The sequence below is a fragment of the Leguminivora glycinivorella genome, chromosome Z (genome assembly GCF_023078275.1).
Source record: "Leguminivora glycinivorella isolate SPB_JAAS2020 chromosome Z, LegGlyc_1.1, whole genome shotgun sequence".
In the NCBI taxonomy this organism is placed as follows: Eukaryota; Metazoa; Arthropoda; class Insecta; order Lepidoptera; family Tortricidae; genus Leguminivora; species Leguminivora glycinivorella.
In genome coordinates, this window is record NC_062998.1 from 4,412,796 (window position 1) to 4,436,305 (window position 23,510).

The window sequence follows — 23,510 nt, forward strand, 5'->3', positions numbered from 1 at the left end:
CATAAACTTTATGAAAGTAAATAATTAAAATAATAGGTCCCTTTTCTTCTATTTTCTATCTATGGGTTATATTATCATATATTAAGTGATTTTGGAATTGCGAACCACCGTTGGAGCGTAACATATATTTAGTATAATTGTATTTTGATATTATTTATGTTAACGTTTGTAAATACATTATACAAAACATATCTCACTGTTCTGTAGTTATGTAAGGCGAGACTCCAAATAAATACATGGTTGGAGATAAAATTATTGTTTTATTTGTATTCTTTTATTAGATTACCTCTAGTTAAATTTAGTAAACGTTTAGGCAACCCTAAGTCTCATTTTTGTATGGCATTTTGAACAGCTTAATGCGTTTTTACTAGGACCGATATCCCATACATTACAGGCGCCATCTTGGATTTTTTCCATTGAAATCCTTCCAACATCCGATATCGGATCGGATAATGTGAAAACGGCCTTACATAAACGGGCGTTTCAAAAACAGTCCCTTTGCCTATAGTAGATAATGTTACATGGGATCAAAATTACATATTTACAGTGAGGGCGTAAGTTCAATCCTAAACGAAACGAAGGATTCGAAAAAAAATAATCCTGAGCTTAGTGACACTAGTTTAGGACATGAAATAAAACGACGATGCCAAAAGTTCGTGGCGCCATCTTTTTTTTTGTAAGATGGTTGACAGTGGATCACTCCATTTTTCAGAGGCCATATCTCAGGAATGGTTTGACATATTTACATTTTGTTTCGACTCTTATATACATCATTTATTTAAGATTTATTGTGTTGTGGTTTAAAAGCTATATTATGAGACATGTATGGTCACTAACGCTTTTTAAAAAAAATGGAATTTGATCCACTGTGCAACAGGGGGTGTGAACAATGGATATACCAGTGGTTTACAGTGGACCAAAGAGAATCATATCAGAAAGATAAGGGGAAAAAGAATGAAACAGAACATGTATTATTTTTTATTAAAATAGTCAATACTAAATATCAAAACCTAGTAACATGATCATCTAACTAAAAGATCCAATTTCTAAGAATTTCAACTTTACTGCCTTAGAAGCTTAGTAAATAGCCATACAATAAAACAAAAATAAATATTTCTTGTTATCTAACTTAAACTTTATAATGTAAGAAAATTAGAACAATAATTATTATGCGTACTTATATAAATAATTAACTACTCAAAATGCTTTTATGGGATCAATATTTCTGAAATGAACATTTTGACCATACAACATAAGTAAGAGCCACATAAAAATAGTCTTCCAAGATTGTTTAATGGCAGCCTATGCTTTTTCCACTCGTTCGTTTGGTATTCCGCCTTCTTTTCTACAGGTGACCCTTTTTCGCAGCAGTCTGTAACATAGCAATGTGTACTAAATCTGACCCACTGTGTACTTGACCCAGATGACCCAGTGTCAACCCACACGCGAAAAAAATTAAATAATTAAAAACAAATACAAAAAAAAATATTTATAGCGGAAAATGTTAAAACACACAATAGCTTTTTAATCAAGTTAGTAATAAAAACGATAACAAGACATTCAATGGCACATAATTCGAAATTATACGATAATATCCAACTTACGTAAATATGCTACCCGCGGAGTGATATCACGTTCACACCTGCACACGACGTTCTGTTCGCGCGGTCCCGTGGGCACTGAGCTAGTAGGTACGTGTTGGCCAGAGGTATCCAAGGCGCGTAATAAACTAATAATAGTGTATTTAGATTCGTCGTAGTGTGCGTGACCTATTGTGCACCAGCGACCCACTGTCAACCACCTTACCCTACCTCTACCGACACGGGGATTGGCAACTGACATATCAGTTACTGGCATGATACATGGCATCATCATAATCTAATCCCGTCTGAAGTATGTATGAAATGCTTGGCTCTGGCATATGGCATAAGCATTATTATCAATCCAATAGATAAGGATTTTATACTATCCTAGCAAGTGTCTGATCAAGCATAAAAGACATTATTATTTCCAAATTTTATTAGAAATAAAAACTTCAAAAACTGTCACTGAACTTTACGGAAAGACATTTCATTAGAATGCAAAACACAATACACCAGTATGTTTGGGAAACCCGAGGTACCCTATACCGACTATCCCAGCGAGAAATGAGAACAGGAAGAAAGACAAGAGGAAATGGAAGTTTTCCACCACGCTGGCGTCGTCTGGTACCTGCAATAATAATAAATATTATTAAGTTACGCCCGAACAGAAGTATTATGGTGAGTTATAAACATGTAATACCTAGATGGTCAAGCAAATATTGTCACTAAAAAGGCGGCAAATGTGAAAAATGTAAGGGCGAAGGCTTAACGTACCATAGAAAATTTGAATTTAGCGCCTTTTTTAGTGACAAGATTTGATAGCTGTAACAGACTATCGTACGCGCGAAGATGATGTAAATGTACCACGTTCCACGTTCTCTACCAGACTAATTTGGCGTCCAATAACAATGGCATGTCCTGCACATTTCATGTTTGTAGCCCTGCTAACTGTTTACTACTTAAGTAGCTAACACACGGCCGCTCCGGACCTGTAAGTGGAAAGAGTTATTCTTTTCTCGCTCCCACTTACAGGTGCGGTGCGGTACTCGTACGGTAATGTGTTGGCACTATTACTGTAGTCATAGGTAAAATGAAGCGTGTTGTAAACCTGGTCGTCTCTAACAACAGCATCCTCCTCCACAGCCGGGGCAACCGCCGGTCGTAGGACAACACCCATAAGAGTAAAGGCAATACCCTCCGCCCTGGGGTCCTCCCACGAAACCTCCATAGTACACGGGCATCGCGAAATTTTTCAAGAGCCTGTTAAAATTAATAAGAATTTAGAAAAATGTAATTTTTAGCAAAATCACAACATCAGCAGTGCTTGCCAAATGGGATCTAGCAAAACTACAGAACAATTTAAAAATTCTATGTCAATTTTAAAATGCCGGTTACATTTTTTTTATCCGAAATTAAAATAATAAACCTTTTTCTAAAAATTTTTTTTTTTACAAAGACGTCGGTGCTTGCACACGGTACATCTATCTTGCGAGAACAGCTATCTCACGTACGCCTCGTCCTCCCTTAATTAGTATATTATACTACTCTTTGTCCTCCCTTCACTTCATTCAGTATTTTAAGTAGTTAAACATGAAATAAATACAATATTAAAAATTGGAAAATGTTTTATAAGAATAGTGTCGATATTGGTCGATTTAGACTCATGACTTTTTGGTACATATGTCATCTCTAGTAGATGACAGTAGAATGTTTTTATTTATAGTCTGTGGTAGCATTTGTACCACGCACCGAACCTGTCAAAAGTGATTCGAAAACCCAACGGACAAAACAAATCGTTTTCAAAAGTTTAGTGTTTAATTTATTTTTCAAACTGCAATCATGAGTTGCAAAGCGAATTCTACGTCGAAATCAATAAAATTTCAACCGATGCCCATGGCGGCATTGATTGCAAACTTAAAGACGCTGCCAGCGACGTTAAACAGACGCGATTCGAGTGATTCTTCGGACGACAGCAGTAGTTCATTTGATGTGTACTCAAAGAAGACGCAATCGAAAAGGGTAGGTAGGTATCTAAGAGTAATGTTAAAGTTCCTTTGTCTGAGAATCGTTGCGCAGTGAAAGCTCCAGTGGAGAAAAAGATAGACAGTACACCGAGCCAGGTGGAGAGAGATAGTAACAAGGAGAACGTATCGGAGCGGTCCAGTAAGTGCGTTTTCACATTATCCGATCCGATATCGGATGTCGGACCGATATCCCATACATTACAGGCGCCATCTTGGATGTTTTCTATCGAAATCCTTCCGACATCCGATATCGGATCGGATAATGTGAAAACGGTCTAAGGCGTACAGGTTCCCCGGAGTGGACGTGCTGCCGACCATCGAGACCTCCACGTCGCAGCCCATGACCGTAGAGAACCTTCAACACGCTCAGAAACATGATCTGGTTGTTGAGAAGAAAGAAAGTGCCCGGTGTAAGTGTTGTGTATCTTTAGTTTGAAACTCTGATCTCGTTCAAAATGTTGGCTTGGATTTATGTTGTAAATACAAATTCTGTTTGAAGTTTTACGGACGTCCAATCAAGTAATAATCAGTAAGATTGTAATTTGTTGTATTTGAAGCATAAATAATATTAGCGTCAAGGCTTGTTAGTCATTTACTGTTATCTAAAAAAAAATGTTTTAATTGTATTAAAACAATATTTTCTGCATTTTCTAAGATTATGGACTGGTATAAGGACATAGGAATGGTTAAACCCATTTGTGTAACCACTGTTTGTGTAATTTAAATAGGGAACTTGACTGTAGTTAAAATATTTTTTACCATGCACAAAATCGAGCATCATAAGAAAAACATAGAAGTTATTTTTAAATCCAATTACTATTTAATAAGCCAGGTAGAAATCTATAAAGTAACTGAGTTGACTGTGATGTATCTCAATTAGATTTCATATAAATTCCATATTAGCAGGGAGAGTACTTTTCATGCCAATGACATTAATCTGACGTCATGCTCTGTATAGGGTGATCCCAAATAGTTTTATTGTAAATTATTAATCATTAGTCGTCAATCATTTTAATCATTTACAAATTACTTCAAATACAGTAGTCCATTTACATGTGGCATAAATAATACCTACCTACTTGAAATGTGAAACGTGAATATATGTTTTTTTTTATACACAAATTTAATTAAATAGTATTGTTAACAACACATTACAATAAATACGTAGAAAAGAGAATTCATCTCTAACGTAAAGCACACCATCCTTCTTGCATTCATTACCATGCAAAGAAATTCATAACTTAAAATGATTAATGACTAATGATTAACAATTTACAATAAAACAATTTGTGATCACCCTATATGGAGCGTGACGTCAAATTGATGTCATCGGCACGAAAAGTACGCTCCCTGCATATTAGCAAGTCGTTCAAAGTCATTTTGCCAGTTCATAAAAAGAAGCTGATTTGACTAGGAGGCAAGTAGCCTATTGTAAATCCTGAAATGAGAAACTGCTGATTCGACTTTACCACCTTTACGGTGAAACACTGTCTCTGAAATTGCCAAGTTTGAGTATAATCTAGACACAGTACTAGCCCCGATGCAGTGGAGTTCATCTAGTAATACAGAAATGTTCTGTTTATTCTAATAAAATAACATTTCCTCATAAAGGTATTTCATGACCCAGTAGTGAGAATTCTAAAACTACTATAATATTATTATAGTTTAATTTGATTGTAAAATAAAATTGCATGTGATTTATATTGTAAAAAAAATAACTTTCTCTCTCTCCTATAGCAGTTCTGCATGCATAGGCTTGAAGATTTGTTTTTAGTTTATTAGCAGAACTTAGTTGCTTCCCTTGGGCCCCCTTACATCTGGCATGTATTGTAATACCCATCCATAACAGATAAAATAAAAATCATAATTTTTTTCCTTTCAGTATCAATGTATTTAGATTTAGTTATTGCATAATCCTGCTATAAAAAATAAACTAGATTAGTGTTAGCATTAAACATTAATGACTTTTGAACTAAGAAATTATTTTTGTACAAACAGGAGAACCTCAAATAATGGTCTGACTTGATGAAAACATATGCATTGGGGCTAGTACTTTTTAATTGTCTTGTATCTTATTTCTCTGCTGGATTACTAACTGTACTGCCCAGAATAATAATATTCTGTATGTAGAACAATTAGATTTTTACAAATGTTTAAGTATACATAAAAATAAATATTTAAGTATGTATTTATCTATTCCAGTAATATTGTCGGTTTGCACTGCTTATTTTGGGGCTGATTTGTGTAAGGTGTCCCCAACATTTATTTATTTTGATTTAACATAATGAGACCAGCCATTTTTGAGGTTCTTTTTTTGATAGGTATATCTCTAATACCTATTTATTTACAGGATTATACACTACTTTATCTACTACTTTTGATGCTGGCTGTACTCAATATTTAGTAATTTTTTTTCACTCTGATTTTTATTATATCTTGCACTGCTCTGCTGCCATGCACATTAAAATGTCTAAAATATAACTGCCCAAAGATTTAACTTATGTAGTGAATTCTTACCAGGTAACCTGTCAACTACAACATAAAAAAATGTTTTCAAACTTGGATTGATTGAGCTACTTTATTTTTGATCTTTCTTTAATTTTTATGTTATGCAATGATGCTGTGCCATTATATTCATGACTTAAACATGAACACTAGCTATCCATATTTCCTTACTAATATTAATAACAAACTTTTTTTATCTGAACAGGTCTTTTCCCAGAGCCAGCCAAAGCTCCATCTCCGTCAATGGCACCGCCCACACCAAGGGACGTCCCAACATTCCGTGCAATAGTAAACTCACCCACCGAGGTTCTATCCGAGACCAACTCACAGTCCACTCAGTTGCCGACACAGACACAACTTACTGTAGCAACTCAGCAGACACAAGTGACGCAGCCTCCATCCCAGAAGCAGACACCGTTAGTGGCAGCGACTCCATCGCAACCCGCAGGCCCAAAGAATACAGGCAAAATACAGTTCAAGACGATCAATATCAAAGGAAAGAAGTATATGTTCATTAAGAAACTTGGCACTGGAGGATCCAGTGAGGTATTTAAGGTAAGTTCAGACATACAGGAATAAGTAAGGGAAGAGTTGTAACTCCTCAGTAAATGAGAGTTATTTGTATAGGCATAGTTATAGTGACATCTAGCGACAATCACGCGTCAAATAGCATAATTAGCTTTTGCCGTTAAATTCGACAGGATGCTAAGATTACATTAGGAAGGAGTAAAGTTGTGATTCACTTGTTCAGTCATTATAACTAACCTAAAGAACCTTCCCTTAAAGTTAACGGAAATCAATAAAAACACGTTGTATATGTATAGTATAGTCAGCCAATTTGTTGATCCTGTAAAATGTTGAATTTTTGTCAGGTATTGGAAATCAGCACATCCAATGAGTTCGCAGTGAAATGCGTGGATCTGGCGACCGACCGTGAGATGGCTCAGGGTTGCCTGAATGAAGTGAAGCTACTACGAGACTTACAGAAGAGTGACAGAGTCATCAAATTGTACGAATAGTAAGTACCTTTCTGTATAAATTCTATGTTAGGTGTTGAACAGCCAATGAGGCGGTGAAATGCGTGGATCTAGCGACCGACCGTGAGATGGCGCAAGGCTTCTTGAACGAAGTGAAGCTACTATGAGACTTACAGGAGTGACAGAGTCATCAAATTGTAATAGTGAGTAACTTTGTGTATAAATTCTATGTTAGGTGTTGAACAGTAAATGGGGTGGTGAAATGGTTGGATCTACCGACCGCGAGATGGCTCGGAGATCACTCTACTGCGAGGAATTTGGCAGAAAATACGGAAGATGGTGAGTTCAAACCTTCCTGAGACTAGCTATTATTGAAGTATATGGTTAAAAAAATACAAAAAGAGGGTCAATTATTGTGTACAGTATTTTGGAAAATCAAATTAAGTGTTCAAGTTTTCAACTACTTATTTCTGTGGGTAAAATTTTCTAAAATACACTTTAAAAGCACATTCTAATGCTCTAATAAAGTTAAATATCTGGGCGACCGAGCTTCGCTCGGTTCTATTTTAATATATCACGTCTTTAGATAAAAAAAAACTCTTATAAATACAAAAACAAAAAAAAGACAAAAAACAAAAACTTTATTTCTGGCCGGGATTCGAAACCCTGACACCAACGATCTATCTGCGTACATTAGACCGACCTCGTACGACTGAGCTAAGCGGAATCGATGCGCGCGCGGCGAAATTAACGACCATATTTTACTTTTACTAACGCGAAAGAAAAACTCATGAAAACTCGAAAATTCGCGTTTTCCGGGATCTAAGGCTACGCTAGATCGATTTTTCACCCCCGAAAACCCCCACATAACAAATTTCAGCGAAATCGTTAGAGCGAGCGGTTTCCGAGATCGTCGGTATATATAAATAAATAAATATACAAGAATTGCTCGTTTAAAAGTATAAGATATGGTAGAACTTACTTGATAGAACAATGCAACTTCATATCCACTTTTTAGGTTTCTATATCAAAAAGGTACAAAAGGAACCCCTTATCACAGTATGATAAAGAGTACTATCGTACAGTATGGCCACTGCCGCTCCCCGCTGAAAGTGCCGCCCACCCCGTCTCGGTTACCTCACAGTTACCGCCTGTCAAAAACGCGAACGGTCGACCTGTCTTATCTCACTCATACAGGCACGGTACGCGTTCACCTACACGAGCTTAGACTGTGTGCTAGGAACGCGCCTCTTTCATATATTTGATCGCCAGTGTCCGAGGTGTGCCCTTATGGTGTTTTTCTTCATTCTTGTGGAGGATCTGACTTTGTAACGATGAATATGACGCAAGCCTACGCTCTCAATTCGGCGATAAAAGCTTCCATAAAAAGTTTATTGGCTATTTATTGTCCCGGAGCTGTAAGTTCACATTTTTGCCACAGGACAGCGTCCACAAAACGTAAACTGGCGCGACCTAATGAAATATTAAATGAAATCCTGAAATAATATTTAAAAAAATTCAGTACTTAAAAACAATATATACACATGATATATTTTTGCGGATCTTCGTTAGTTAGTATTTTACGATATTAATTTATCACGCAGGATTTACTTATTACGTCATTTATCATTCATTTTATTTTTAAACTAGTGCTGTGGCAGAGTCTGTCATTTCGATTCAAATGACATTTCAGTAAGTTGATAGCAATCGTATTTATTTAATTTTGTTTAAGCGCCTCCTTGTACATAGGGTCTAATCGATTCAACCAATTCGTAAATAATCGCTAGATTTGGCAAACGTTACCTCTTAGCCACATCGCAACATACTTCAAAACAAATGTGTCAAAAATGTGAATTTACAGCTCAGGCACAATATATGTTTACTTGTACAGTTGTAGTGCGAAAAGGGTTTCCTTCGTATTTTTCCGGAATCGTTCGTATTTGTCATGCAAGTTCAGTCAATGTCAGTACATTTTGTACTGAGACTGACTGACATCTGTTTCCGTAACAATGTGCCCTGTTTCAGTTTGAAAATGTGATTTAAAAGCATAATTAGTTTTTAACATCTCATGTTTATCTATTTCAGTGAATACGACCGTGCAAACAACTTCCTCCGCCTAGTAATGGAAGCAGGGGAGACGGATCTGGCGTGCTTCCTTCGCGCCCACCGCGACGGCGCCCCGCCAGCACTCGTTCTGCATTACTGGGAGGAGATGCTGCGCGCTGTACAGCAGATTCATCAGCATGGTAAAGTTTTATCTCTTTTGTAGTATTTACGTTAGTAACGTACTCTTATCATTCAGTGGCCAAGAAGCGCTGGTGGCCATAATGGTAAGAGCACAGTATACCTCTAAAGAGTACTAACATACAGTATGGCCACTCCCGCTACCCGCTGAAAGAGCCGCCCACCCGCTCTCGGTTACGTCACAGTTACCGCTTGTCAAAAACGCGACCATTCGACCTGTCATATCTCACTCATACAAGCATCGTACACGTACCTACACGAGCTTAGTCGCTTTTCGGCGAAGGAAAATATTGTAAGGAATCCGGATTAAACCCAATAAGGCCTAGTATACATCGGGTTGGAAGGTCAGATGGCAGCTTTCGCAAAACTAGTGCGTACGCCAAATCTTGGCATTACTTGTCAAAGCGGACCCGAGACTCCTATGAATTACTCGTAAAAGAATATGTAACAAAAAGAGTGATAGGTAGTATTCTAACGACTAAGAGCAAACAGTACGGTTTTTATTTTGCCGTACGAAGTCTTTTTTAATCCCGACGCAAAAACGAAGGGGTGTTATAAGTTTTAAGTGTCTGTCTGTCTATCTGTCTGTGGCATCGTAGCTCCCGAACGGATGAACCGATTTAGATTTAGTTTTTTTGTGTTTGAAAGCTGAGTCGGGAGTGTTCTTAGCCATGTTTCATGAAAATCATCGGTAGCTCCCGAACGGATGAACTGATTTAGATTTAGTTTTTTTGTGTTTGAAAGCTGAGTCGGGAGTGTTCTTAGCCATGTTTCATGAAAATCATCGGTCCACTATGTCGGTTTTTTTTTTTTTTAAATTTTATTAAAATATAATTTATAAAAATATCTGTCTACAGGAATAGTCCACGCAGACCTAAAACCGGCCAACTTCCTACTCGTATCCGGGCGGCTCAAGTTGATCGACTTCGGCATAGCGTCGGCTGTGTCTGGGGACGCCACTAGCGTGGTGCGCTCGTGTGGGAAGGGCACATTCTCCTACATCAGCCCAGAGGCGCTCGGTGGTGAGGGCGAGCATCCATTCAAGGTAAGAAGACTTTGGGCATTTCGCGAGAACAATCACCAAAAATATTTTTTCTAAGGTAGGTAAACTCAGACTCACGAGCTCTTTCGATGTAGGACAAAAGATGTGAGGCAATAAAATGGTCCCAAATTTTTTCTCGCTTTGTAACCGCTGTATAAAGTGTTTGAAAACGAAGTGGAAAAATTAAATTTGAGACGCTTTTTTCCCCCTAGTAGGATCAAAAGGGCTCGTGATTCTGACTAGGAAAAACATTAAATTTACCTTTTTTTTTTCTAGCCTATAATTGTGTCCCACTGCTGGGCAAAGGCCTCCCCTTTCTTCCGCCACTCATCACGATTTGCCGCCTGCTCCGGCCAGTCCTCCAGTAGTCCGCCAGTTAATTTACCTATTTAAAAAAAAAGTTTTTGAATGTTTTTTCGCAGAAATGCCCCTTTCCGTCTTTTGAAGATCAATTTCTATCGATTTTCAGCTTAGAAACGGCGCATCAACAGGTCTCAGTTCCATTAATTTTCGGAGCCTGGATTTTGTCCTATATCCAAGCACATAGATATGGAAAGTCCAAAGGGGAGTTCGAGTCCAATGGGTCATACAAATTGGATGACTCCGTCGAGCGAAGTCTAACGTTTAGCGTAGCATATAAAATAGAGCGGCACCAGTAGTGATGTGCCGTTCTCGATAATTTACCCGATTTGTATGGGGACAGTTAAATCCCGGGAAATATTTCCTATGCTAATCGGGTACATAACCGTAAGTTTTATCTTTTTATTTATTGTTCAGAACATATCCAGTCATACATGAAGTATATAGGTAGCAAACAATGACCAGAGATAAAAGACCTGGAGGTTCATAAATGATTAAAAGTATAGCGAAAGAATTGTTGCAAGGAGGAAACATATGTATATAAACTTATATTGACCGGGATATAGACCGTGATTATCTTTTTGATTTTTGTCGAGCTCCCGATATTTCGACGCAGTTGCATGCATCATGATCACGGAAAACTGACGAAGGCGGGTGGATGTTAAAGTTGAATAGACAGCGCGCGATCTACCCTCCTTCGCGCGCGTCGGCTGCGTTCACTTTCAGCGTTACCACTGGTCGCGTTCACACTCGATGGTCTGTCCAAACACACTACACTCACAGTGTCACTACGTTTGTTCAATTCTGACTTCACCGGTTTTTTACACAAACAAATCACTGGATTCCATACATTAGATAGTTTGAAGCCATCCTCACGATTGAAATTTTTATATTTGTGAATCTCAATGGCTTCTCTTACCAATCTCGGTATGTAGTGGCGTTCCGTCGAAATTACCTCAGGACTATGCAACTCGATCCAATGATGAAAATAACCGTGAATCATTCAAAACTCTTATATGTATATAAGTCTAAAAACATAGGATATTTTACTTTAACCACAAAAGCTTTGAGCTAATAGACGTTCTTTTAAAGCATGCATAAATGGATCGATGTCATAGAAATATAAATTATAAAGTTACCGAGAACGGCACATTACTAGGCACCAGCAGGACTATCATGCTTGCAATTTTATCACTTATCTATGTGGAGAAAGCATCCGTCACGTGACGTCCACGTTGATAAGTGATAAAATTGCTAGCATGATAGCCCCATTAGCCGTGTATCTGAAAATGGTGTGTTGTGTGTGTGTCAAGTTAATTAAATACGTAATATATTATTTCAGGTGTCATTCTACTCGGACGTGTGGTCACTAGGCTGCATACTGTACAGCCTGATATACGGACACACGCCATTCGCGCACCTCGCCACCATGCTCAAACTGGTCACCATCAGGGACCCCAATCACATCATCGCGTACCCGCCTGTAGATTGTGAGTATATCCTATCTACTCAAATTTTCAGACTATTGAACCACAGTCATGCCTAGCAGTTGGATTTCTGAGACTCCATGAAATGATGGATTTTCATGGAGTCTCAGTCATTTATTTTTCACAGACGTCCACCTTTTTTTACTGTCCCAGTTTACTGGCCTATTTTGTGTCCCACTGCTGAGCAAAAGCTCATTCATAAGTTACTAACGTAACAGATCCTTCACTTGCCCGCAAAACGACAAATACCTACGCTTTATTTAACCAATACCACAGAATATATAATAGTACAAGTACAGAAGGCTCACTCTGATTTTCACAAAATGCCGCCATTCTAAATTCTTACCTACGTTAACAAACGGACCGCACGCGAGCAGCCGGCAATGAATTTTATTGCGCAGTGCGAAGTTCGTCACCACTGAATGGGCCGCCAACTCGCGTCCGCCGACATGTACTTGTAGCGCTGCGATAGAATCGCGGAGTGAGCCGCCCCTGCCAATACTAATAAGTTACGTCGTAAAACTCAGAGGAATAGTAGGTACGTGCCACGCGACTACACAGGCGGGCGCGTGGCTCCTTTCGGCTACTTGTTACCTCGAGGCAACTGCTGGCGGGTAGGTACTTAACGCGCGACCGCGAGCGAGAGACCTGGCAAAAGTATGAATATATAGCCTGTCAAATTTTAATTGTTCTTTTACAGTGTTTCGAATATCTTTGTCATAAATATTTATATATGATTCATGACACACATAAATTATTACACATGGCATGATTGTAATTCTTGCAAGGCTGCATGTAGATGTATGAACAGTGTTCTAATGATTGTCGTTCATTTCTGCAGGCATACCTCCATCCCTCATCACAGCTTTACAAAGCTGCCTCCGCTACGACGCCCACAGCCGGCCATCGGTCACGCAGCTCCTCCAAATGAGGCATCTCCAATACCCCACGAGGACCTTACCTGAGCCCTTACTGGAGAAACTGAGGCCTACCGTCACACAGGACGAGTTCGCGGTACTACAGAAAGCAAAGCTGTGTGAAGAGTGAAGCGCTATGGTTAGTTTGTTGAACTGTTGCTCTGGAATTGTGAAATTAGTTTTATATTTACGTCGATGAAGAGACATAGCTCCTCCAAATGAGGCATCTCCAATACGATCAAGGACCTTACCTGAGTCCTTACTAGAGAAACTGAGGCATACCGTGACAGGACGAGTTCGCGCTACTGCGGAAGGCAAAGCTGTGTGAAGAGTGAAGCGCTATGGTTAGTTTGTTGAACTATTGCTCTGAAATTGTGAAATTAGTTTTATATTTACGTCGATAAAGAGACAGGAGATACACAACTCCAAATGTTCTGAAAATGTCCTAACCGTAGCTATTGATATTCTAATTGTGTATGTAGATTTTTGAAAATGTACAGTAGAACCCGCTTAAAACGATTCTGAGGGGACCCAGCCAAAAAAGCGTATTATACGGGAAATCGTATTAAACGAGAAAAAATTGTGATTTTTCATCGTAAACTTTTAATAATATATGGTTACTTTTTCTTGGAGCTTTAATGTTTTTCTTCTTATTTTTGACATCACTGAACCAAAGATGGAACAAAGAACTCAGAGACAACACCGACACTCAACACCGCAGCAGTGATAATGAGCGAAGTGTATGTAGGTAGGTACGAACTATCGCACTAACCGCTGAGCTAGGATGACAAATTACAAATTAATCTTTACGGGTGGCGCATGGCGGTGTCGCCAGAATCGCGTAATTAGTACAGTACAATTAGTTCCGATTATTGTCACCCGCATAAATAAAGTTGTAAAGTAATGCAAGGTGAGTGGTTTTAGATGGTGTATTAAGCGGGGACGCGAGTCGTATTAACCGTGAAAAAATGTTTGAAAACAAGTCTCAAATTGTAGGGACCGGCATAAAATGGCGTATAATGCGGGAAATCGTATTAAACGTGATCGTTTTAACCGGGTTCTACTGTGTTTAGAATTATTTATTTTAATAGATTATTTATAGGGGCTTTATTGGGGCTGAGTGTGTACAGATATGTGATAGCAATGCAAGCGCTGCGTGAGTATTTAGACGTCATAGCAGAATAAGTGAGGAAAGAGTTGTAACATACATCAGTAAATGCAAGTTATTTGTAGTGATATCTAGCGTCACGCGTCAACCAGCGTAAATTATCAATTATATTTTCATTGGACATGTGTAATTTAGTCTGACTGTACTTGATTTTATCGTCAGTGTCTTGAGTTATCCTCAAGGAAATAATATAGGATTCTGTGTGGGATGTTTTTTCAGTGTTAAAATGTTTTAACTTGAATCATAAATCATCATTTATTAATAATATAAAATGACATGTCATGGTACTACAATATATAGGTACCTATATATTATATGTTGCTTAGTATTATCATTATTATCATAGACATATATTATATAACTCCGTATAGACAGATAAAGTCTAAGAAAAAAACGTACCTCAGTACCATACAGAAAAAGGTACGGTGACCTAGATGGCATTACACCTTTGGGGTACGCTCAGCTAGATGGCGCTATTATTAATATTTGACATTTTAAAACCCACCAGGCCAAATTGTCAAAACTGAGGTTCAAAAGTTTCAAGCCTGTGTCAAGAGATGGCAGTCTATGCACTGTGATTACACATTTTACTTCGACAGTAACTCTCTATAATACTCGATCCTCTTTGGTATTATTCATATTCTGTGACATACTATCTTCTAAAAAGCATGACTGATATACTTAGGGCTGGTTTTTCAATCGCCAGATAAATAATATCTGTCGGATAAATGTTAGCTGTTATTGTCATTTATACGTGTGATGAAAATAGTGATAACTTTATCTGGTAGATATATTTATCTGGCGACTGAAAAACCGGCCCTTGATTGTTTTCCTCACACGAACTGGTAAAGTCTCTCTTAATAATGGAATAGCAATATTTCCTGCATTTTAACCTTACGTCTTAAGCTTTTGAATTATAAATATTAGATAAATTGATGGATTTGATTTAGTTTGATGTTTTATAGTCAGTATTTTATTCGTGTTGGTGTGATGAAAAATTTTGTTTTTTCACTCAATGGCAAAGTTTATAACCTTCATGCCTTGAAAGTTTACAACGCTCAAGATTCCACTTCACGAAATAATATTGGAATATTTCGCTAGCTCGGGTATCACCATTGGCACGTGCGGTTCAACAACAACTATGTAATGCCCCCTTGTTAAACAAATAACTATTGATGTAACTCGAGACATTGACTGGCCTTATTGTTTCGTTAAACAAATAACTAATGATGTAACTCAAGACATTGAATGGTGTTATTGTTTTTAGATAAGTTTTAGATAATGTGTATTAATAGAAATTTACTAATCAGATGTATTTAAACTAAATTAATTTTGAAAATTTAACTTTTGTACTAAATAAACTTTTATACTACAGCAATCGTGTTTTTTTTTATTAATATTATTTTTGTCCATGTCCATTGGCTAACAAAAAAGAATAGAAAAATAATAGCGGCGACACCGGCACCGTGTAAGTGAAGCGTTTTGCATGTGGTAACCAAGGATCATATAATACCGGGACAGACAAAGCCCATACAAAAAAGCGTACCCCTGAAATGTACGGGCCTTTTAGCTTTAAAACTAGATGGCGCTGTTTCGCAGCCTGGAAGTGGCCAAAATCATATTTTCCCCAAATATTTTTGCGTGTTTTTATTTTTTATAAGAACAAATGACATGTTTCTGTATTTTAGTATCACGTCAATACACATTTTGAAAATAAATAAATTTGTAGGCATCCTATTAAACTACACTGATGACATCAGTGTAGTTTAATAGGTGGCGCTAAAAAATGGAGGAACGATTCTTAGTAAATGCTATGGTAAATGCTATATAAATAATCATGTGGTAATTTTTGATATTGAGTCCCTTTTGTATGATAAAAGTGTAAAAAAAATTAGTTGGATCTGTATAAGTAATTTTATTATTGGTCCTAAGAACCGGATTAGAAACTTCACATTTACTTTAACAATGTTAAATTAATTCTTCTACATATTTTGTACAAAAAAAAAATAAGCCTAGATTGCAAAAATGTACAACAGGAAAATTAGTTTGACCCAGGTGACCCAGCGCATAGGCATCTGCCGCGAATGCAGAGGACACTGTTCGATTCCAACCTCACGAAGTCTTGATCACTTTTCTCTCGTAGGTAAACCGTTTTACAAAGTATTTTTTACTGTAGCTGTCAGACTGTCCTCTTAGAATCTTATAAAAACGACAGACCTCAAAAACCATGTCTTAAAATCGTACAAATTACTTATACTCCGACGATTTTCCAAAAACACACCTAGAAGGTCTCCCGCGCAGGTAAGGCCGACGACAGTGGCCAGTGAGTGCTCCGCGTCCGAACAAAACGCACGCCGCTTGCGCCGCGCGTGAAAAAAAAAGTTTGTGCTTGTTTATTTTCGAATTTAGAACAACCTACGCGCCAACGACTATAAAAAGGTTCGTTCTTTATTTAAATATACTTTATTCAAGTTTGTTCTTCAGTGTGTTGATTCTATTACACAATTTGACCTCGCTAAGCTATAGAATAGTTTTAAGTGATCAAAGTTAGGGTAGCGCTAAGCGCCCACGTCAAGGCATTGCAATTGTATTTTTATGTTTTGCTGCTACTTTGTAAACTTGTCTAACGAGGTACAAGACTGCTAACTGCAGAACGTAGACGCTGGTAACGTTAGACCCGTTTAGAAAGGCTTGTTTTCTTACCCTTCCGGACGAAATTGCGGTATTGTTCTATCTTTACCTTCACCTGTATTAAAATACTTGTAGCTCTGTCTTTTCCGTTTTATGTAAATACAAGTATTTTTTATAAACGCGTTAAGTACAAGCCCCGATTAGCAATTAATCGTTTGTCTTAATCTGTCATGGACAATTACAGGAAGAAAGAAATAAAGGAAATAAAGCTTTTATAAAATATAATAAACTCATTGTGATTCCTAATGATCAAAACTACACAAAGAAACGAAATCAAAACTCCAACAAGAGAAACCTATCCGAATCACCAGAAAACACGAATAATAATTTGGGGAAAAATAATAATAAAAACCCTCCGAAGAGGCAAAATTCTAGCATCCAACAATACATGATAAAAACAAGCTACAACAAGGAATTGCCTCCAACCCCCTCGCCCACAGAAAAGTCGTCTACTGTATCACCGCAACTGCACTCAAATACGAAAAATTGACATACAGCGACCTCTCAACGTAAGCTCCCAACACGGCCGGTCACCGCGGGAGCTAATGACCACAACCCTCCTTTCAAACCACTACATATATGTACCTACAACACGAGATCTCTACTATCACACGAAAGACTTATAGAATTTAAAGACGCTATCTCGAAAATAAACTATGATATAATTGGACTCTCAGAGATACGGAGATCAGGTTACCATGTACTATTAGATGATGAGCATATATTTTGTTACTACGGTCAAACCAAGGGTCTCTACGGAGTGGGATTTATTTTAAAAAAAGAGCTTAAACTAAACATAGAAAACTTCACTGCAATCTCAGAACGCGTATGCATATTAAATTTGAAATTTAGTGCCACAAACATTTCTATAATACAAGCATACGCGCCTACAAGTAAATCGAACGACGACGAGGCCGACACATTCTATGACCAGCTACAAGAAGCTTTTGAAAAAAGCTCTAGCAACATCATCTTGATGGGCGATTTCAACGCCTGCGTTGGCCAACGACTACCTGAGGAGGAAAGAGCTCTAGGAAGATTTTGTTACGGCAATCGGAACGCAAGAGGTGAAAAATTAATACAATTCGCTCTTCAAAATAATCTTACTATTATAAACAGTATATTTAAAAAGAAAGCTCATAAAATGTGGACATGGAGTTCTCCTAAGGGCCATAAATACCAAATAGATTATATCATGTCGAATATAAAAGAAAAATTCACGAACATAGAGATTTTAAATCAACTCAACTTCCCAAGTGATCACCGCATAGTAAGAAGTACAATTAACATAACAACTACTAAGAAAAGTAGAGCAAAATATGGCACAAAAATTTTGCATTAATAACACTGGAAGAAGAAAAAATATTCTTAGAAAATCTAAAATATAATCTAGAAAATAACGACTTATCGACATGTGTAAACATAGAGTCATACTACTCGAATATGAAAAAATCTATCACTGATTCTATCAACTCTATAAAACAATCAAGCAACAAATCAAAAGGTGTTATCTCTGAAAATACAAGAATTTTACTAAATAGAAGAAAAGAACTGCAAAACAAAAAACCACGAACAAAGGAAGAAAAGGATGAACTCAGTAACCTATATAAAATAATACACAAAAAAATTAAAGCTGAATACGCATCCCATAGACTCAAAATATTTGAAAAGCACCTTTCCACCACGGGGAGCCTAAAAAAGGGATATAAAGAATTAAATTTGACAAAAACCTGGATACCGAATGTAAAAGAAAAATCATCAGATGATAAAGAAATATCCTCGAGATCAAAAATAATAGAGACTGCCACAAACTTTTACAGAAATTTATATGCTAGAAAATACAACTCTACAAACGAATATCTACATAGAACCATGGAAGGCACGACGACTCTACATTCATCAAAACTTGACAGATTTACAAGTGAGGAAATATTTAAGAAAATAGAAAGTTTGAAGAAGGGAAAAAGTAGCGGCCCTGACAATATATCAAATGAAATTATTTTAGCAGGAAAGTATCTATTAACGCCTTATTTAACTTCACTGTTTAACAGAATACTAGACTCGAGAGAAATACCGATCGAATGGGCAAAATCTACCATTATTTTACTGTATAAAAAAGGCGACCCAGCGAATATTGCCAATTATAGACCTATAAGTTTACAACCGTGTCTCTATAAACTATTTGCCTCGTGCTTGGAACGCCGCATATCCAAAATCACTGATAGATTTCAACCAATTGAACAGGCGGGTTTTAGAAAGTCCCTATCAACAATAGACAATATATACGTACTAGAACAAGTAATAGAGAAATACGTAGAGCAAAGACGTCCGTTATATTTGGCATTCATAGACTATGCCAAAGCTTTCGACACTATATCCCATGATAGTATATGGAAAGCTCTACAAGACTGCAATACACCACTAGAAACGATAGAATTAATACAGGACATCTACAGAAAAAGCGTTAGTAGAGTGAAGCTGGACAGAATCGGTTCTGAAATAAATATTTGTAGAGGCTTGAGACAGGGCGATCCGCTCTCACCTACACTATTTATAACGGTCTTACAGAACATCATGAAACAACTGAACTGGTCAAAGAAAGGTATATATATTAAAGGCAATTACCTTAACAACTTGCGGTTTGCTGATGACATAGTGCTGTTTTCAGAAACGGCACTACAACTCGAGCAAATGATTAACGAACTGAACTCGGCCAGTCGTGATATCGGTCTAGAACTAAACATCGAAAAAACCAAAATTATGTCTAACAGTATTCACAGGCTCATATACGTGGAAGACCGGCAGCTGGAATATGTCGAAAAATATATATATTTAGGGAAACAAATATCATTCTCAAAAGACAGACACCTTGAAGAACTACACAGAAGAGTAAGCATGACGTGGAATAAATTCTGGGGACACAAAGAAGTTTTAAAATCAAACCTGCCTATAAGATTAAAAAGAAAAGTTCTAGACTCGTGCCTTTTGCCTTGTCTCTCATATGGTAGCCAAACCTGGATCTACAACAACCACACAAAAAGGAAAATTAATTCATGCCAGAGAGCCATGGAACGAAGCATTCTTAATTTGAAACTCAGAGACAAACAACGCCATACAGAGATAAGGAACAAGACAAAAGTCATCGACGCTCTAACCCACTGCAGAAAGCTTAAATGGAGATGGGCCGGACATGTTGCACGCCACGACAGAGATAGATGGACAAAAAGAGCAACAACATGGACCGGGCCCCCCGGTAAAAGAAAGAGAGGCCACCCTCTAGAAAGATGGTCGGACGAACTTACAAAGTTTACAAACGAAGACTGGACAAAGGTAGCGCAGGATAGGAAAAAGTGGAGAGAAATGGAGGAGGCCTACACTCGTCGAGAGGTCTTTAATAATAATAAATAATAATGATGTATGAAAATGTATATAAATAATAACATTAATAACTATTAATAAATATAAATCTGAAAAAGTAAAAAAAAAAAAGGAATTTTGCAAAAAAAAAATACTTATATTATAAAATGAAATGTTTAATGTCACATAATGTTAAATTAATGTTAATGTATAATATTATTAAAGAATTAAAAGGCTTAAATAAATAAAAAAATCTGTCATATTGATTTACGTATTTGTAAGAAAGAGATAATTGAGGCTTGTAATGTTTTATTAATAAGGGTTTATTATTATTATTTATAGCTCTATTTTAGCCTTACTAAATATTTAAATAACTAAAAGACATAATATTTTTAAAACTGCTTATAACACAAATAATATTATTTGAATATAATAGGCTACTTGCCTCGTAGTCAAATCAGCTTCTTTTTAAGAACTGTCAAAACGAATTTGAACGACTTGCTAATACTTATGGAATTTATATGAAATTGAATTGAGTGACGTCACGGCCAACTCAGTTACTTTATATATTTCTACCTGACTTATTAAATATAATTGGATTTAAAAATAACTTCTGTCCATGGTTTTCTTATAATTATCAGATGCTTTATTTCGTGCATGGTATAAAATATTTTATTTTAACTACAGTAGTTCCCTATATATACATATAAGTTATTGTGCTAATTTCCATCCACGCGTTAGTTTTCGTCCACTCCTTGCAGTTCTTCGTTTGTAGTCATCGCTTCGTCTACCTACTTCTATACCAACCTGTACAAAGATATTTGACATAATTTTGAACCACTTTCCTTTATAATTAACTAGCTTTTGTCCGCAGCTTCGCTCGCGTTAGAAAGAGAAAAAGTAGCCTATGTCACTCTCCATCCCTTCAACTATCTCCACTTAAAAAATCACGTCAACTCGTAGCTCCGTTTTGCCGTGAAAGACGGACAAACAAACAGACACACACACACACACTTTCCCGTTTATAATATGAGTATGGATTATCAATTATCATAATGTAATATGTATCCTTTTCCGTCTGCTTTCCTCTTTCTTACTCGTACATACATTGCATTGGCTTTGCTTTGCGAATACATAATAAATATTGTATGTATTGTAGTTCTGTATTTGTTTTGATAATGACGTTTGTTTACACTCTAAGGGCCAGTTGCATCAACCACATTTGATAGACACATCATCGTCACTCAGCAGACTTCTATGGAACTTCTCATACAATAAAATTTAACGAACGCTTTAACCACAGAACTTAATTTAGATAGAAGAAACAAATTCATTTATTTGTATAGGGGCCGAGCGTGTCAAATTTTGTACTGAAGTTGATTCTTGCCTGTAATTTTAAATATGTCTCAGGCTCTTGATTGTTCATATTTTTGTGTTGTTGCAATTGAATATCACGTAACGAGGCATTTTTTATGTTTTGGTTGACTTCAACTTACAAAAAATGACGCCCGAAAGCTGCAAGCTGCGAGTAAAGACGGACAACTCAGTGGATTTCACTGAGTTCATTTGACACGCTAAGTTGACACGTTTGCTTGATCTATGGTATATATGACATCTGTGGCTTTAACGGTGCCAGACGGTTTGGTGCAACCGGCCCTAAGAACAAATTAAATTATTTTCATAGAAAATCTTTTCATAAACATGAAATTAATGTCATATACAAAGAAAAAGTATTTTATAAGTACCTTACCTTAGTACCTTAGGGATGGTTAGACGGCGCCACGAGCCTTCGGAAATGTCATATACTTGGAATTTTCGATCCTTTCCTTCGTGCCCCGGTGGCCGAACGGTTTAGCTATCCGTCCAGTAAACGGTGGACGCTGGTTCGGTTCCAGCTCGGGACACTGGCCTTCGTCACTTTTTATTATTTATTTATTTATTTATTTAAACTTTATTGCACAAATTATCAATAAAAAGTACAAATGGCGGACTTAACGCCTTAAGGCATTCTCTACCAGTCAACCATTGGTTTTTTCTTTGTATATGCCATTTATTTCATGTTTATGATGACGTTTATTGGAAATTTTGGAATTAATTAAAAAAATACCCCTGATACTTATTCAGGGTGGGGGAGAAGGAAGGGTTTTTCTTGCATGGTTAGATAGACCCTGTTTTTTTATACGGAACATATTTTATCTTACCCTCTCCTCTCCTTCTATCTTACCCTTTAAAATAAAACATCATTTCTTCTTATTACTTAGGATAATATATTGTAGCCTAAGGTCTGACTTGGCGAGTTCCCATAAACGAATTATTATGTTCGATGACTAATAGTTTCTACCAGCAAGCCAAATTTCGGAATATTAAAATAAGAAGTAACAAGTTTAGAATATAATTCGTCATGATATAATTCGTATATGAAAACTAGTCAAGTCAGACCTCAAATCAATCTATTTCGGGAGTCTATTTCATTTTGCCATAGACGTTAATTATAACATTGAATAAGTTTCGTAACACCAAAAAAGTGAAGAATAGGACATTACTGCGAATGGCGATACAAAAACCATACCTATACTTGCTTGGTTTTTGCTCGGCAAAGTTTAATTTTAAAAGTCCTAGTTATGTGAATGACGCTACGAAGAAGCGATTAATGTGGCATTTCAATCGACTTCGGACTAAACGGAGGTTTTTAGTTTTTACGTAGTTCGTTTTGTACGATTTGAAATTCTTTATTGATTTAAAAGGGTGAGGGAAACTAGGTTGCTCTTATGCATTATTTATGTTGGTGCATGTCAAAATTCACCAAAATTATCTTTTAAACGTTGCGTTATGACATGGGGTTCTTCAAGTAGCAGGTATTTAGGGTTCTCAAAAGTCTGCAACGCTTAAGTGGCTCCCCTGATGTTACTTATGTTATGTCCATGGGCGGCAATGACTGCCTGCGTCCACTTAGGCGGAGTTGCGCCGCATAAAATCGAGTTCTCATACATCGAATGCGATTCGACGCGTTCGCTAATGGACGCAGTCTCATAAGAAATTCAGAAGGCGAATTAACGAGACTCGACTCGGCGAGCCTAGTGGACGCCAGGCTTAAGCGATTGCAGCCCGACGCTTATATAGCTAGTGTGGTAATAGTAACGCCTTATTATCAGATC

General features: G+C 37.1%; 2 protein-coding genes across 10 annotated transcripts in view; both read left to right on the top strand.

The window, feature by feature from the left end:
- The first annotated feature begins 3,358 nt into the window (after window positions 1-3,358).
- Window positions 3,359-14,671, top strand: LOC125240625 (dual specificity protein kinase Ttk-like). Of its 2 annotated transcripts, none has more exons than XM_048148599.1 (7): window positions 3,359-3,606; window positions 6,318-6,667; window positions 6,985-7,130; window positions 9,175-9,335; window positions 10,191-10,378; window positions 12,078-12,225; window positions 13,064-14,671. In XM_048148599.1, exons 1-7 carry the CDS (start codon window positions 3,423-3,425, stop codon window positions 13,267-13,269), a joined length of 1,383 nt encoding a protein of 460 aa, XP_048004556.1. In that variant the 5' UTR covers window positions 3,359-3,422; the 3' UTR covers window positions 13,270-14,671. The 2 variants fall into 2 exon arrangements, with proteins under 2 accessions (XP_048004556.1, XP_048004557.1); XM_048148600.1 differs by having other exon boundaries at window positions 3,359-3,602.
- A 1,942-nt stretch (window positions 14,672-16,613) lies between these two features.
- LOC125241897 (titin) overlaps window positions 16,614-23,510 on the top strand; it is a 123,717-nt gene continuing 116,820 nt past the window's right edge. For 5 of the 8 annotated variants that reach the window (XM_048150595.1, XM_048150602.1, XM_048150598.1 and 2 more), the window contains exon 1: window positions 16,614-16,746. The gene's annotated coding sequence lies outside the window, so the exon portion shown is untranslated. The remainder of the gene's footprint in view (window positions 16,747-23,510) is intronic. The other 3 variants (XM_048150603.1, XM_048150599.1, XM_048150596.1) reach the window with 2 other exon arrangements.

Bases quoted from the DNA above. Each gene is read 5' to 3' on its own strand.
- LOC125240625 (XM_048148599.1), top strand. From the start codon at position 3,423: ATGAGTTGCAAAGCGAATTCTACGTCGAAATCAATAAAATTTCAACCG. The intron at 9,336-10,190 runs GTAAAGTTTTAT...ATCTGTCTACAG, and splicing joins ACAGCAGATTCATCAGCATG to GAATAGTCCACGCAGACCTA. The intron at 10,379-12,077 runs GTAAGAAGACTT...ATATTATTTCAG, and splicing joins AGGGCGAGCATCCATTCAAG to GTGTCATTCTACTCGGACGT.